Here is a 16,704-nt window from a genome sequence, read left to right on the forward strand (position 1 = left end):
GCTTTTTTTTTTTTTTTTTTTTTTTTTTATAAAAGAGAGAGTGGGAGAGAGAGAGAGAGAGAGAATTTTTTAATATTTATTTTTTAGTTCTCGGCGGACACAACATCTTTGTTTGTATGTGGTGCTGAGGATCGAACCCGGGCAGCATGCATGCCAGGCGAGCGTGCTACTGCTTGAGCCACATCCCCAGCCCAGCTCATATGCTCTTGAACAGTTTCAAGCTCACTGAGATGCTTGAATGCTGAACTCCTTTGGGATGTGATAACAATTCTGGATAGACAGGATTCAGGGAAAGGCAGGTCATTCTCAGACTGGTATTTTCAAAGGGCTAGTTTCTGAGGCAGGAAGATCCTTCCTTTGTGCATCTGCTCATCCTCTCTCCCCAGCAGCTTTTTTTTTTTTTTTTTAATATTTATTTTTTAGTTTCGGCGGACACAACATCTTTGTATGTGGTGCTGAGGATCGAACCCGGGCCGCACGCAGGCCAGGCAAGCGCGCTACCGCTTGAGCCACATCCCCAGCCCTCCCCAGCAGCTTTTTAAGGAGCTCCCTGTATGCTAGTTACTCAGATGGAGAGATTAGAAAGAAAGCAAGTTTGAAAGTATGGCACTTGTCTGTTTGGTTGAGTTTTTCATTGCCTTTTCATAGTTTTTCTGAACCAGTTAACAATTATTCACATCTCAGTTCTTCCAGTGTACATATATTCCTGTCTATGAATCTGCTTTCCTAAAAGCTTACAGAGACCTCACAGTGGCTTAGGTTTATAAATTGAGATTTTAGCACTTTTAATGTTTAGGATCTATATCAAATAAAAACATTAGCCCCCTTTCTAGTTTTTTCTCTTATCCTCATTTTGGAATTTTTGATCTGTTGTATGGCTTATATAAGCTAATTTACTTAAAGAAAAACACACTTTTGTGAAGTAAAAATTACCTGATAACTGTGGTTTTCCCATCTTTCAAAGACTTGTCTGCTCTTTAAAAACTTTCAGTTCAACTAAACTCTGTTGTAGTAAATAAACCGTATTTGTATCAATATCAAAATTCTACAAAACTGCCCTTTGATCTGTACCTGTGTGTTTGCATTTACTTCTGTAGAGTACATTTGAGGTAAATAAAGAGGCACCGAGGTGGTGGGTGGAAATGCCCCCTTGCCTCACTCAGATTCCCAGTTGCCTGGACATTGGAGAGGCCTGGCAGGAAGCTGCTGGAGGCACGGGTGTGGTCTCGCAGCTGTTCAGCAGACGCCTGGTGGGTGTCAGTGCCCTGTTCCTCCATCCCTGGCATAAGAGTTTAGAGCTAAAGGTCAGTTCTGTGGTTTGGGTTAAGGTTGCTGTTGTGGAGATGTTAGTTATATTAGTTGCTCCTTCTGTACCTCTGTTCCCACTTCATAAAATGATACCGAGGGAGAGTTGCCTCAGATCAGCGTTTTACAGAAGCCTAGAGGGTCAGGGTCGATGTCAGCTGCCCATGTTCTCAGCCAGTGAAAGTGGAGCTGCCCTTGAAACACTTGTTCGTGAGTCTTTCTCATTCAGCTTGTGCTTGGGGAAAGGGGACTGAGATCCTGGCTGTCCAGTTATCCCCGAGGTGGTGTTTGAGATTCCTTTGGCTTTAACCCCGGGTCCACCTGAAGAGAAACTACAATAGTAGTTGGCTTGTTTCCTGATGTGTCCAATTGCCTGGTTGTTTATGCTTGACCCACACCCCCTTAGCCTCCCTAGAGGTTCTTAGTGTGGAGTTCATGTAATGGCAATATTTGGGGCAGCGAGGGGGCTGATCTTATGTTCAAATTTGGGTCCTTGTTTTCCTGGGTAAGAGTCCCTCAAATTTTCACATTGTCATCCCTAACTGGTGTGTCTGTTATGTCCATCAAAACCAGGTTTTTCCACAGAAGCTCTTCTATTGTCTTCACAATGCTCTTATCAAGCTCACCTTGGAGAGTTGAGAATTATTTCACAGGACTCAAAATCTGAGATGAGCCGGGCATGGTGGTGCATGCCTGTAATCCCAGCGGCTTGGGAGGCTGAGGCAGGAGCATTAGGAGTTCAAAGCCAGCCTCAGCAACTTAGCAAGGCCCTAAACAACTCAGTGAGACGTGTCTCAAAATATAGGAAAGGACTGGGAATGTGGCTCAGTGGTTAAGTGCCCTGGGTTCAATCCCAGTGCCAAAAAAAAACCCCAAAAGAATCTGAGATGGTGTGTTCCAAGTCATTCCCTCTTTGTAGGGCTGTTCAAAGGGTGTGATAGTAAATAACTTGCCAGAATTCTTGATTCTTGAGTAGTACATTTTATGCTCATTGTTTCTATCTCATGAATAGGCTCTTGTCTTCCAGAGCAAAAAAATACTCATGCACAGGAGTCACAGGTGAAAGTCAGCAAGCGTCTCAGAGAGCCCTTAGATGACCATGAAGAAGAGGTCTCAGAGCCGAGTGCGAAGTATGTGCGAAAGAACACAGAGCCAGCCCCTGCCCTTGGCAAGGACACATTTTCTTATATGGGTATGTGTTTTAGTCAGGTTCTCACCACGGTGACCAAAAGACCTGACAAGTAATGCAGAGGAGGAAAACTGTTTTGGCTTTTGGTTTCTGAGGTTGCAGTTCATCGACAGGCAACACCATTGCTTTGGGCCTGAGATGAGGCAGGACATGAAGACAGAGGGAGTAGTGGAGGAGAACTGTCAGGACACGGCAACAGGAAGCAGAGAACGTTCTGCTTACCAGGGACAAGAGATAAGCCCCAAAGGCATGCCCTCAGGGACCTACCTCCCCAGCCACAGCCTCCTGCCTGTCTGGATTAGTCCACGGTGGGGTTACAGTGGTCATCCTCTAATCATTTCACCTCTGAACCTTTTTGCATTGTCTCACGTGAGCATTTGGGGGATACCTCCTATCTAAACCGTAGAGTACATCTTCCTTGGGTTTTTAAAAATATAACAATCTAGAAACCATGAAAACTTTGCTCAATCTCTAAATGAGAGAAATCTGAGCTGATGTTTATCCTCATTGTTTTCCATACAGCATGTATAGAATTCTCTAAGGTTACCATTTTATAATTGATGAAGTCATGCAGAATTATTAAACTTTTAGGTATTCTTAGGAAAACCATTATGTAGACCACAAATGACATTGTAATGTTTGAAAGACCTGTAGTCCCTATGCACAGAGTGCTTTAGCTCTTCAGATGAGGAAGGCCTCAGCACAGCTGCCTTCCACCCTCAGTCAGCACCATTTTACCCTTGTGTTCAGTCTGGAGATTGTGTCTTATCCCTAGAAGCAAGGTGGTCATGAACTGTTTCTCTGCTTTAACTTCAGTCTCTTAGTGACAGTGTGTATATCTTCTTTAGTATAGGCGAACAGAAGGTAGAAATACCCAGCATTTTTATTTTTAAAATTTTATTTATTTTTCAACTGTGAATGGATCTTTTATGTTTTATTTGTTTTTTTGTATGTGGTGCTGAGGATTGAATCCAGGGCCTCACACATGTCAGGCAAACGCTCCACCACTGAGCTACAAACCCAGCCCTCAGCATTTTTTTTTTTTTTTTTTTTGGTCCTGGGGATTAAACTCAGGGGCACTCGACCACTGAGCCACATCCCTGCCAGGGTCTCACTGAGTTGCTTAGCGCCTCACAGTTGCTGAGGCTGGCTTTGAATTCTCGAATCTCCTGTCTCAGCCTCCTGGGCCACTGGAATTACAGGTGTGTGCCACCGAACCCAGCTCCTAGCATTTTTTATAACTCATCGAATTTGTAGGTTCTAACTTTCCCAGGAAGAAGCCATTTTATAGTTTGATTCAAGGGAAACAAATAGAAATGTTTTGTTGATCTGTATTTGTAGGTTAGTTTTATAGTTATTTAAAACAGTCAAAAAGGTGTACTTGATTTGGTTATTTGCTGCTTGGAAGTGAAACAGGTGTTTGTGGCATACCCGGGGTATGAGCTGTTCCCAGCATGCTCACCACTGCTTGAAGCTCGGTGGCCCCGACACAGCCTGGTGTGTGGTAGGTCTCTTCAGTGACTGCAGGCAGCTGTGGCTGTGTTGGCAGAGCTGAGATGCAGCTGGACTGAAGCGTCTTACCAGCCTGTGTTCTGATGTCCCAGCATCGTTCCAGGAGCTGAGTCCCTGTGCTTCTGTAGCATCCTCCCACTGTGCCTCTGCTGTGCCTGCTCCACCCACTGTCCTGGACAAGGGCCTCCTGTGTGTGCCTCTCTGCTCCCCCTTCCTGTCCCTTAGTGCTGTGCAACCCAGCTTCTCCCACTGTTCTGCTGAGAGTGTGTTGCTGGCCACCAGAGGCCTGGGAGTGGCCTGGCCTTATGTCCGTCCTTTCCTTCCTTGTTGTTCACAGCTTTGGCATGTTAATCCCACCCTCTGCCTTGATGAAAAGAAGCACGGTCAGGAGCAACAGTTCACTGTTACAAATGTCCTGCAAGAAAAATGAGACCAGCGTTTGTTAGAGGACTTGATCTTCTGGCAGGCAGGGTCACCATAATGCCAAGGCCCTGCTCTCTCTAGAGTGATGGCTTGCTGAGAGTGACGGTGGCCCTGACATAGAGAAGGACGTTGCCGTTGTCTTTTGACCCTTTAGGGTAGGTTGTAAGTGGTAGGTCTCTGGAAGCAGGTTCTAGCTCTGCACTGTGACCACCTTGCCCTGTCCCTTGCCTGGTGTGTGAGACCAGGTGTGGTGTAGCATCTGCCCCACATAAGAAATTTGTGTTTCCCAGAGACTGCAGCATGTAGAACATCTTCTTAAAATGCTGACCTGACTTCAGAGACATTTGGTGTGAGTTTTGTTTTTTCCAAAATTTGATCCAGCTGTGTTTACTGTTTCCCTTACAGGAGACTCTGTGGTTGTCTACACTGATGGCTGCTGCTCCAGTAACGGGCGGAGGAGAGCACGAGCAGGAATTGGCGTCTACTGGGGGCCAGGCCACCCTTTGTAAGTAAACAGCTCAGTTTTTCAGCATCAGACTTTACTGAATCATATTCTAAAACGTGTGGAAAGACGCAGTAGATCTGGGTACTCATTGATTATTTGGAAACCTTGTCAGACAAACAGCTCTAGCAGGGGCTGATAGAAGAACAGAGCTTTGATTTTTATTGACACTGAACAGCTTTGTTCTTCAGAATGTCGAATGTAGAACCTGGGTGTTGCTGTGTCGGCCCTAACTCTTAGGCGTCTCTATCTCATGAGCTTTTACACCAGAAGGGCCTCCTGCCTCTTAGCTTAAATTAGATGGACCTCGCAGGGCTGCCCAGGGAATGGCTGCTGGGCTTGGAACCCGTGTATCACTAGACCCTTTTGAAGCTGTGTCACCCAGCGGTGACCCTGGTATGTCAGAAGGCAAGGTGAAATGCTCTTGTTCAGACCTATCTCGCCTGTGGATGTGAAGGAACTGGAATGGAAGCTGAGCCCTGAAGTTCAGAGGAAAGAGGGACTTGGTCCCTCTAAAGCCGCCTGCACCAGTGCTCAACTTTGTTTTCCAGTATTTACAGGTACCCACAAGAGCCATGTGTAGGTGGCCAGATGCAGTGGTGCAAACCTGCAATCCCAGCACCTCAGGAGGCTGAGGTAGGAGGGTGGCAAGTACAAGGCCAGCAACTTAGTGAGACTCTGTCTCAAAATTAAAAATAGTCAGGACTGAGAATGTAGCTCAGAGGTAAAGTGCCCTTGGGTTTGATCCCCAGTAGCTCAAGGAAAAAAAAAGTTGGTTGTTAGGCATTTTTAATAATGATACCACTTTCCATTTCTTTCTAACTGTACAGTTCACAAAGTTCTTTCACTTTAACTTTTTGCTTAGCTTCAAACCCCTATGGTGGAGAGTGGAAGCTGGTTTGGCACTAGGTTCTGGGGATTTTGTGCTGGCCCTAGACACCATGCTAATGCCTTTCAGTCCAGAAATTACACTTTGTCCTTGACTTCTGGTCCGGTGTTTCTTCTATGCCATATTATAGTGTCTTTCAACAAAGTGTTAGTGTTGTTGGTTTGATTTTTTTTCTTAATATTTTTTTTAGTTGTAGTTGGACACAATACACTTATTTAATTTATTTATTTATTTTTATGTGGTGCTGAGGATCAAACCAAGGGACTCGCACATGTGAGGCGAGTGCTCTACTGCTGAGCCATAACCCCAGCCCCATGTTGGTTTGATTTTTTTTTAAAGGCTGTGTTTTTATATGAAGCTTTTATATCGTTTTTTTGTTTTGTTTTGTTTTAACACATTAGCTCATTATTCATTGGAGGGAATCACTTTTGAGAATCAGCATTATAAGTGTATTTTTAAAAATTCTGTTTTGAAACAGAAACATAGGCATTAGACTCCCCGGACGACAGACAAACCAAAGAGCAGAAATCCATGTAAGTTATCAGATAAATGTGAGTTTGTCATTTCTCAATATTGACCTTGAGCATGAAACTCATGTAAAGTTACCTGATACATGTGAGTCTGTCATCCCTCAGCAAGACTATGAGCATATCACTTACTACTGATATCCATGTAGATAAGATATTCAATGTCCAGAAGAAACTTTGGGTTAGTAGCAATTCTGGAGAAACACTCTAAAATGTCATTTCAAGTTGGTGTCAACAGAATTATATGTTTAGCACTATTTCACATAAAGAATATAATCAAAGTACATAGGAAGAAGGAACCCTTGTGTCATAGACCCTTTTGAACATGTGTGACCCAGAGGTGACCCTTGTATGTCCCAGTGTGAATCACTTTGAGCATGAGCTGTGTTGCCCGTTCTCTGTGGAGGATGACTGTGGCTTGTTTTTTCAAGGCAGCCTGCAAAGCCATCGAACAAGCCAAGGCTCAGAACATCAGTAAATTGGTTCTATATACGGACAGTATGTTCACTATAAATGGTAAGCCTTCATGTTTATTTCTTCCAGTAATTTTCCAGTCGCTCTGAGGGGAACTAGGCTTTTCTTTCCCTGGTGGGAGGTATTATAATAGGCTAAAATTAATAACAGGGATGACATTGGTGTGTCACAAGGAAAAGAGGGAGGTTTTGAAGCCCAAGTTCTGTCATGAAGTAGCTGTGGCTCTGCTGTCCTTGCAGTTGGAGTCTAGATGTGTGTAAGTAACTTAGGATCAAGGTGTGCTGGCTGCTTCTTGGAGAATGCCCGAGGGAAACTTCCTGGAGAAGGACGTCCTAAGCTGAGAGCTTCAGGTGAATGCAGTTAGAGGAATGGGGGAGATGGGTGTTTCTGGCATGTGCTGCAGGCCAAAGCACCTGGGGCCAACTGAGGAGGGGAGGAGTCCAGGATGACGGGTCAGAGCACAAGAGGCCCTGGAGGCAGGACAGGCAGGGCGGTACAGGTGGAGGCCCAGTGAGCATACCTTCCCTAGGGATCACTAACTGGGTCCAAGGCTGGAAGAAGAATGGGTGGAAGACGAGTACGGGGAAGGAGGTGATCAACAAGGAGGACTTCGTGCAGCTGGAGGAGCTCACCCACGGCATGGACATTCAGTGGGTGAGTGCCTATTAGAATGTTCAATCTTGTGACTGTTGTGACCATGTGGTCCCTATTGGCTCGAGAGCAGTGGTTTACTTAAGGGATCGAGTGGTGCAGGTTAACAATTCCCACAAGGGTCATATCATGAGGTGTAATGAGTGCCTTTGATTCTCTCTATCTTTGCAGTGAACAGTGTTGCTAGGTGTAGGAAGTGCAACAGTAAAAAATATTGCTGGAGGGCTGGAGCTGTGGCTCAGCGGTAGAGCGCTTACCTAGCATGTGTGAGGCCCTGGATTTGATCCTCAGCACCACATAAAAATAAGTAAATAAAAGTATTTTGTCCAACTACAACTAAAAAAATAAGTATTTAAAAAAATATAGCTTGATAAGGCCTTAGGAACATGGTCTTCTTTCCAAAAGGGAAATGTTTTTCTTATAGTTTATTTATTTATTTTTTTTTTGGTGGGGGGTGGTACTATGGATTGAAACCAGGGGCACTTTACCACTGAGTTATAGTCACAGCTTTTTTTTTTTTTTTTAATTCTTTTTAGATGTTAATGGATTTTTATTTTATTTATTTATATATATGTAGTGCTGAGAATCGAACCCAGTGCCTCACATATGCTAGGCAAGCACTCTACCACTGAGCCCCAGCCCCAGCCAGTCACAGCTCTTTTTGTTTTTTTATTTTGAGACAGTTTCACTAAGTTGCTGAGGTTCGTCTTGAACTTATGATCTTCCTGCCTCAACCTTCCTAGTTGCTGGGATTACAGACATGTAATAGATAATTTTAATGAAATGTTTTCTCCACACAATACAAAGCAAGTTAAACTTTTAATCATTGTCTCAACTCTGCCTTGTTCTGCCTCCATAAAACCATTGGTAACATTTTGTAACCAACATGTAAATTTGCTTTAGCAATGGAAATGGGAACAATGGTTAAATCAAATAAGTAATCCATTCTCCTAAACAGCATTCAAAGAGTAAAGAGTGTGTGTGTGTGCGCGCGCGCAAACACAGATATCTATCCATCTGCACAGTTTGCCATATACCATTGCCAAGTAAGAAAAAAAGCACCATTAATGGTAAAATCAAATTTGTAGAGAAATGAAATGGAGCTTTTGTGAACACGTCATTGTGTGAAGCATCTGGAATATATGTTGTGCTCTTCAGTTATGTTGGGCAAGAGGCTCTGAGTGAGCTTCGGCTCGCCCAGTCTGCTCTGTGTTCTTGCGTTTCTCAGTGGAGTGTAGTCATGTTGCTTGTATAAAAATCAGGAGACGTAAAAAGGAAAACCTTTATTTTAACAGATGCATGTTCCTGGTCATTCGGGATTTGTGGGCAATGAAGAGGCCGATAGGCTGGCGAGAGAAGGGGCTCGGCAGTCTCAAGACTGAGTGGAGTCACTTGGGTGCTCTGGAGAAGGCAAGCGATAGCTCTTGTTGCTGTCATTTCCTGGTGTGGGCATCAAGACCTCTCAGCAGGAGTGCTACAGGAGACAAAGCTGAGCCAGGGGGCACTGTGTCCTGTGAGCATCTCAGTAAAAAAGTGCTCCAGGAGGAAGTGGACGTCTTTGAGATCTGGTGATTCTGAGATCTGCTGCTTACTGGGCTTAGTATATTTTCATATGTTTTATTGTAGTTTGGCCCAAAGTGCTTGGGCGTTGATTTTTATAAGAAATCAATAAAACATTGGTTAAAAGATGCTGACAGGAACTCAGGAAGAATTGTGGAAGAGTTCGCTGACCTTCTGATTTTCAAGGTGGAGTCACCTGCCCTTGTAGCCACACTGGGCATGTGGCTCACAGGACGCCCCTCAGGTGCCTGATGCTGTGTACACAGGAGACCGTGGCTGTGGAAGAATGGCCTCAGTCTTTCAAATGTGTGTGTGTGCAGGGCTGGGATCGAACCCAGGACCTCAACATGCTCAGCAGTTACAATTTTGTACGTGTGTGTGTGTGTGTGTGTGTGTGTGTGTTGGGCACTGGGGATTGACCCCAGGGGTGCTCTACCACTGAGATGTTCCCCCAGCCCTTTTTATTTTTTCATTTTGAGAGGTCTTGGTGAGTGGCTGAAGTTGACCGTAAATTTGTGATCCTCTTTGCTCAGCCTGCTGAGTGCTGGGATTATAGGTGTGTGTCACCACTCCTGGCTCAGTTACAGCTTTTTTTTTGGTACCAGGGATTGAATCCAGGGCACTTAATCACAGAGCTGCATCCCCAGCCCTTTTTATATTTTATTTAGAGACAGGGTCTCACTGAGTTTCTAAGTGCCTGGCTAATCTGATGAGGCTGGCTTTGAACTCGTGATCCTCCTGCCTCATCTTCCTGAATTGCCAGGATTACAGGTGTGCATCACTGTGCCCGGCTCAGTTACAGCTTTTAAAGACCAAGATGCATATATCTTTGAAAAGTTTCTTTGGCTTTTTTTCTTAAAAATACTGTGCAGGTTTAAAACAAATGTTTGACATGATCATTTATTTTTGAATTTTTTTCCATAAAATAAAAATACAGAAAATGACACAAAACAAATGAACGCGTATTGAATTACTATTATAAGATGAATGTCCTTGCATCCACCACCCTGTAAGGAATAGTGCTTTGCTGGACACTCCAGAGTACTCCCCTGGGACCTCTCCTTCCTCCTCCTTCCCTCTCTTTACAATGTAATCCTGACTTTTGTGGAAATGACTTCAGGCATTTCTCGATGTCAGTTTAATCTTGCCAACTTTTTCCTTTTTTTAACTTTATATTTCTTAGGGCTTTTAAATTGCAGTCCCTGCTCCATCCCACTGTTTCCCTACATATTATCTTCTGGACCTGGGCCATCTGTTTTTTCTGTAGTCTGGATTTTGCTGATTGTGTTCATGAGAACACAGTTCAAATGTGGCCAGCAAGGTGGGGAGCAGGACTAGGGCACTGCCTCCACTACGCAGATAGACAGAGCTCCATTCTGTCAACCCAGAGACATACGGGATTATTCTGTTTTAGGAGCAGTAACTCACCAATGGGGTAAGCAAAGGTCTTTTTACTTAGGACATATGACCATAAAAGAAAAAGACTGCATATAAATAAAAAATGTTACTTCATAACGCAAAGATTTTGAAAGTAACAAGCAAAAGCAAACTATGGGAAGAGTTTGTAACTCATCACAAAGGACTAATATCCCTGATGTGTACGAGAAAACAACTGGTGAATCAGAGGAACGGATCACCCAGGTTGTTCCCAAGAAGTACATACAGCCCCTGGAGTGGATGTGTGTCCATCTTCACTCCGGAGAGTACAGCTGAGCAGCAGATGCAGTTTCTCCCTCAACAGGCTCCAGGGTTGCCGAGGCTGTTGGGAAATGCTGCTGATGCTGAAGGCAGATGGCATACCCCTGGACACCAGCGGAGCCTGCCTGCCAGTATGGTAAATGCGTTTCCCTGATCCGCCAGCCCTGTTCTGCAGACTGATACCGCAACACCTGTGCCCGTACAAATATAAGGCAGGATTCATGGGCTGGGTAGAAGCTCAGCCACCATGCCCAGCTCATCAGATAATGTTCTGGAGAATGTTTTTGGAATTAGAAAAAAAATATTGTCACTATTAAACAGTTTTCTCCCTATAAGCTGCTGTGGTTTGGATGTGTCCCCAGTTCATGTGTGGGGAGCTTAATTCTCAGAGGCACATGTTGATGGTTGGGAGGTGGGCCTTTGGGAGGCAGTAGGGTGAGGTGAGGTCTACAGGGTGGCCCCACGACAGCATTAGAAGCCTTAGAAGAAGGGAAGGGAGACTCATTTTTTTTTTAAGAGAAAGAATTTTTTAAATATTTATTTATTTTTTTAGTTTTTGGCAGACACGGACACAACATCTTTGTTTGTATGTGGTGAAGAGGATCGAACCCGGGCCGCACGCATGCCAGGCAAACGCGCTACCGCTTGAGCCACATCCCGAGCCCCAGAGACTCATGTTTTTGGGAAATGTCTTAAGAGTCTTTGGGGACAATATGACCATGAATGAGGCTGGTGGCCCACACTGGAATAACTTTTGGGTTTGATTTTCATCCTGGGAGCCTGGACGCTTGGAATAATTCACTGACAAATAACTCAGGATTTGCCCGGCACAGTGGCTATGCCTGTAGACGGGAGAGTCTAAGGCAGGAGGATGTCGTGTTCGAGACCAGCCTCAGCAACTTAGACCCTGTCTCAAAAAAATAAAAAGGGCTGTGACTCAGTGGTAAAGTACACCTGGATTCAATCCCTAGGACCAAAACCAAAAAAAACAAAAACCCCAATACAAATGAGTTTTTCTGCCTCTGCCTTCCCTCTACCTCCACTGCCTCTCTTGACCAGAGACTGCTTTCCTTTAATAGCGCCAGTGAGACTTGGCTGAGTGGCCTCCAGGCAGCTGACTGGCTTCCTCCTTGAGAAATCCAGACCCGTGCTTTTTTTTTGGGGAGGGGGGACTGAACCAAGGACTTTGGGTGTGTGAGGCAAGCACTCTACCACTGAGCTACATCCCCAGTCCCAGTCTCCCTTTTTTCAGTGAAGAAAATTTATGTGCACAGCTGGCTCATTTCTTCATTCATAGATAACACGACTTTAAAAATCTTCATTGGAAATTTTCAAAAGTACACAAAAAGAGTAGTTTGATGAACATCCATGAAACCATCTCCCAGCTTCTTCAACAGTTACCAAGTTGGATAACCTGACTGAGTAGTATTCCAAGGCTGTTCCTTCATATGTGGTATTAGGTGTGTCTCAGCACAGGGACACATGGAAAGTCTGCCGAGGTCATGTGTCTCCTAGGGGACTTGCCAGGTTTCTTGGCTGAGTGAGATCTGGGACTGCCTGGCTGGTTTTCTTTTTTTTTTTTTCCCTATCCTCTACTATTCCCCCCTCCCCTCCCCTCCCCTCCCATCTCTCATGGCTGGTTTTCTCATGCAGGTCTTGCTGTTAACCCCAGGTTTATTGATAGACAGGCCCTTGTGTTTCACAGCAAGTGGTTTTTTTTTTGGCTGTGTGTCCAGGCCTCTTGAGTAGTGCCCAGGTGTGCCTGTGTGTTATCTGTTGGCCTTTCTCCCCTGCTCTGTGTGTTTCCCACAAAGCCCTCAGGCTGTTCCAGCTGGAAGTCATTAGCCCAGATGGCTTTTCCGTAGACTCTGCCTGGCCTTGCTCTGGCTGGGTCTTAGCAGGAATGGCCCTGGGGGAGAGGACCTGAATGAAGATGAGGGCTGAGAGCAGTTCTGCTCACTGTGTACTCTCTCCACCAGAGCCTCTGAGGCACCAGGCTGCAGAGTTTGGTTTTGGTGTGAACATCTGCCTCCCAGGTTCCCGACTTCCTGCCCAGTCGTGAGACCTGTGGTCAGAGCACCTCGCAGCTCCCTCAGAGATCCCCAGCGCCAGCAGTCTGGCTACTGCTTCTGCTCTTGAACAGTTGACTGTGCCACGTCTCTCACCCAGGGGGCCTCAGTCCTGTTACATCTGGGAATCTGGGTGAGGCCAACAGCCTGCAAGCCGGGCAAAATCTCACTCTTCATCGCTCTTCCCGCAGGCCAGGAGAGGTCAAGTACGCTGGGCGAGCAGACAAAAGCAAAGTTATTAGCACACAGCAGGGGCCAGCCGAATCCTAGAAATGGCTGTTAAATATTTCCCCGTATACTACCTTCAGTTTCTCCTGTTGGCCTGCAAAGCCTAACGTGTTGACTCTGGCCCTTCATGGAGCATGTTTGCCTAGTGCGGTGTCCGTGTCCCTGGTTTCAGTGGCTTGGGTCACCTGGTCTTCCAGGGCACTGCTCTGCAGCGGAGGAGGCCATCTTTCAGAACACCTCAACAGGTTCTTCCCCAGTCTCATGGTGGTAATGAAACCTGGTTGTGAAACATTTCTGGGCTGTTAGTGGCTGTTTTTCTGGAAGAAACATGTCAAAGATTCTCCAAAGGCAGAACGCATGGGCTGTGGTGTCCACAGGAAAGCAGCGAGTGCCATTTCCCTCAGTTGTCCTGCTGGAGTGCTGGGGGCAGCAGACACAGCACCTGTTTCCCCGCCAGTCCCTCCGCACCCTGCTCATCTTGCTTTTCCAAAGCAAAGTTTTTTATGGCACAGAACTGCTCCCCTTTCCCCTGTTCCAGTGGGAAGGAAAAGACATCTGCTCAGGATGGAGGCCGGCAAGGGCAGATGCAGGCTGCTGGGCGGCTGCACCTGGGCGGGGTGTTAAGTGCTCCCCCAGGTTCAGGACCACTGCTGCTGGCACCGCATTTTAGCAGCTACTGTAGAGACTGTTGGGCAAGATTCCCTGAATTCAAACCCCAGCCTTGTCACTTCCTGGCCATGTGACCTGAAGTTAGGTGAGTTCCTGTGCCTCAGGTATCTCACCTTTCAACTGTGGGTGACAGGTACTCCCAGCTGCCCAGAGTGGTCCTGAGGGCACCACTGTGCAGAAAATTCTCACACTCAGCTTGTGCTGCGTCACTAGAAGCGCTGACGTGGGGCAGGAGGCCATTACAGTGATGGTGTGAAAACTCGGGAGGGCAGTGTTCACGAGCTTTTCTTGGGGTACTGTGTGCTAAGCGCTGAACGAGTGACCCGAAGGTATGCACAGCTGTGACACCACACAGGAATCATACCACAGACATGAGGTTGACGGGTGTCTGCAGATGTTGATTCAAATGTCCTCACGGAACCTAACAAGGAACATGCACGTGCCTAAGGGGAGGCTCCGCGGCCAGCATGTAGGAATGGCCAGGGCAGCTTCTCTGCAACTGGGTGTCTGTAGGGGAAAGCATTTGAGTCAGGAAGAGCATCTCGGGGAAACCTGCCTGGGTAAGGACCTGAGGCAGGAGGAGCAGGAGATCCACATGCTAAAAGGCCAGAGGTCTGGAGAGCAGAGCGCAGGAGGGGAGGTGGCAGGGTTGGGGGTGGCCAGGGTCTGGAGTTCAAAAAGCAGGGTTAACATGGGGACTGGCATGACCTGGCTTTTAGAAGGTCACTGGCTGCTTTGCAGGGAATGGTTGCACTGGGGCAAAAGCAGTCACAGGAGGCAACTTCAGTGGTCAGTTCCACCAGCCAAGAGGTGGTGGAAAGAGTGGGATGAGGCCAGTGGATGGGGGTATGGTGTTTTGAGGGTCAAGTGAGAGGATTTGCAGTTAGGGTGGACTGGATGTGGAGTGTGAGGGAGAAAGAGCAAAATACCCAGCTTTGGAAGAAGCCACTGCTGCTCCCTGATACAGGAAAGGCCAGGTTAGGTTGGAGACTTGTGGATACTCAAACCTGAGGTTCTGGAAAGGGGTTCAGACTGGAGGTGTGGACAGGGGAGTCAGCAGCATGGGGTGGACTATGTGAGGCCACTGGGTTGGTGAGAACGGACAGGGAGAGACCATTGGGACCATCCAGAGGAGCAGGAGCCAGAAGAGGGAGGGAGGGAGGGAGCAGTGACTTGAAGGAGAACCAGAAGAAGGTGTCTGAAGGGAGTGGGCAGCTGTGAAGCGCTGCTGCTGAGATGTGGCAACCCGCAGTGTCCATGGAGTGGGTCAGGAGGCAGTGAGAGAGGACAGGTCATTAGAAACCACTCCTGAAACACACAGGGAAACACAGCCATGTCCAAGCTGCCGGGAATCAAACCCAGGACCTCACAGGTGTACGCCAGGCACATGCTGTACACGGAGCACATCCGCAGCCTGAAGGGCCAGCGGAAATCCGTCAGGTGGAGGGGAGAGGAGATGAGGATGTGGCTTAGTATTTGCAGTCATTAGAGGAAGGGAACAGAATGAGGTGGACGTGTGCTTCCTGTGCAATCTTCCTGAAGCCCTGGAGTCACTCTGCTTTGGAGATGTAAACTAGCACAGTCTGGTTCAACATCTCCGGGTTTCCAGTTGCTTGATTTGCTAGGCTGAGGGAACAGCTGAGAATGTGATCTTTTTTTAGCCGATTGCTCTGAAAAGATAAATCCAGGCTCATCAAAAGGTTAGATTCCTTTTTTCTTTTTTATCAGCTACACAGATGCTCAAACTTTGATGGGATTACTTCCTGATAAACCCCTCGTAAAGTGAAAATATCAGCTGAAAGCACACCAAACCTACCGCAAGTGGTGGCCTAGTGGGGCCTGTCCCCCAGGCTCACACCAGCTTTAGCAGACAGTTGGCAGACCCAGCAGTCTGTCCTCGGGTGTTGAACATCCCATGTCATTGACTCAACAGGTACTGGCAGTGGAGGCCAGAGGGCCGCATGAGCGCTGCCCACTGCGGTGCACAGCTAAGACACTCTGTGTCTGAAGAACCGTGAAAGGTCCCTTCAGCTGCAGTGTGGACTGTCTTGACTGCGTGGCTGCCCCTCCCACAGCACGGCTGGGAGTGTCCCTTTACCTGCTGCGAGCCTGGGCAGAGGCCAGAATTCAGAACTCCAAGTGTGGTTTCCGCTGAGTGCAAATGGCTTTCCACCATGAAGTCACAGGATCGCAGCTGAACCACCCCAGGGAGGGGGCTGTCTGTGTTCACAGGAACTCAGGACTAGGAGGGGCAGCCTGGTTTATTCCAGGACACAGCACATTTTATGGGAAAGATGACAAGAAAAGATGGCGCTTTTAAAAACTTACATATTAGGGCTGGGATTGTGGCTCAGGGGTAGAGCGCTCGCCCAGCACAGGCGGGACCCGGGTTCGATCCTCAGCACCACATAAAAATAAAGGCGTTGTGTTGTGTCCATCTACACCTAAAAAATAAAATAAAAATATTTTTAAAAAAATTAGATGGTAGCATGGCCGACTTTATTTATTTATTTATTTCTAGTACTAGGGTTTGAACCCCTGGGCACTGTACCACGCGGCTACAGCCCACCCTTTTTCAGTTTTTACTTGGAGACAGGGTCTCCTTAAGTTGCCCAGGCTGGCCTCCAACTTGCGATCCTCCTGCCTCAGTCTCCTGAGTCTGGATGACAGGTGTGGGCCGCGCCGGGCTACAGTCGTTCAGTTTTGCCTTCACGTTGACGGCTGTAAAACGTGAACTGTTCCTCGGAGTCTTCTCGGGGTGGGGGCGCAGGAAACCTGCGGCGGCTGGCCACTTGTCCTCCAGGCCCAGCAGGGGCGCGCTTCCCTCGCCGGCCCCGCCCTGGAACTCCTCCCACTCCTCCTGGCACCAGACCCGTCCGGACCTCCTCCCGGAACTACCCTCCGGGTCCTGGCCCGACCCATCCCTTCCCTCCCCGGCCCCGCCTACCTCCATATCCCTGCCCACCTCCCTGTCGGTCTCTGCCCTCCACTGCCCGGCCCCGCCCACC

At 47.2% G+C, this 16,704-nt stretch overlaps 1 protein-coding gene across 1 annotated transcript in view; it reads left to right on the forward strand.

The window, feature by feature from the left end:
* The window catches only part of Rnaseh1 (ribonuclease H1), a 21,984-nt gene extending 10,919 nt beyond the window's left edge, over window positions 1–11,065 (forward strand). The window contains exons 5-10 of the mRNA XM_015479444.2: window positions 2,333–2,497; window positions 4,835–4,934; window positions 6,299–6,353; window positions 6,779–6,863; window positions 7,351–7,475; window positions 8,768–11,065. Of these exons, the coding sequence (XP_015334930.1) occupies window positions 2,333–2,497; window positions 4,835–4,934; window positions 6,299–6,353; window positions 6,779–6,863; window positions 7,351–7,475; window positions 8,768–8,854 (617 nt within the window). The 3' untranslated portion in view covers window positions 8,855–11,065. The remainder of the gene's footprint in view (window positions 1–2,332; window positions 2,498–4,834; window positions 4,935–6,298; window positions 6,354–6,778; window positions 6,864–7,350; window positions 7,476–8,767) is intronic.
* The last annotated feature ends 5,639 nt before the right edge of the window (window positions 11,066–16,704 follow it).

The sequence above is a fragment of the Marmota marmota genome, unplaced genomic scaffold (genome assembly GCF_001458135.2).
Source record: "Marmota marmota marmota unplaced genomic scaffold, marMar, whole genome shotgun sequence".
Lineage (NCBI taxonomy): Eukaryota > Metazoa > Chordata > Mammalia > Rodentia > Sciuridae > Marmota > Marmota marmota.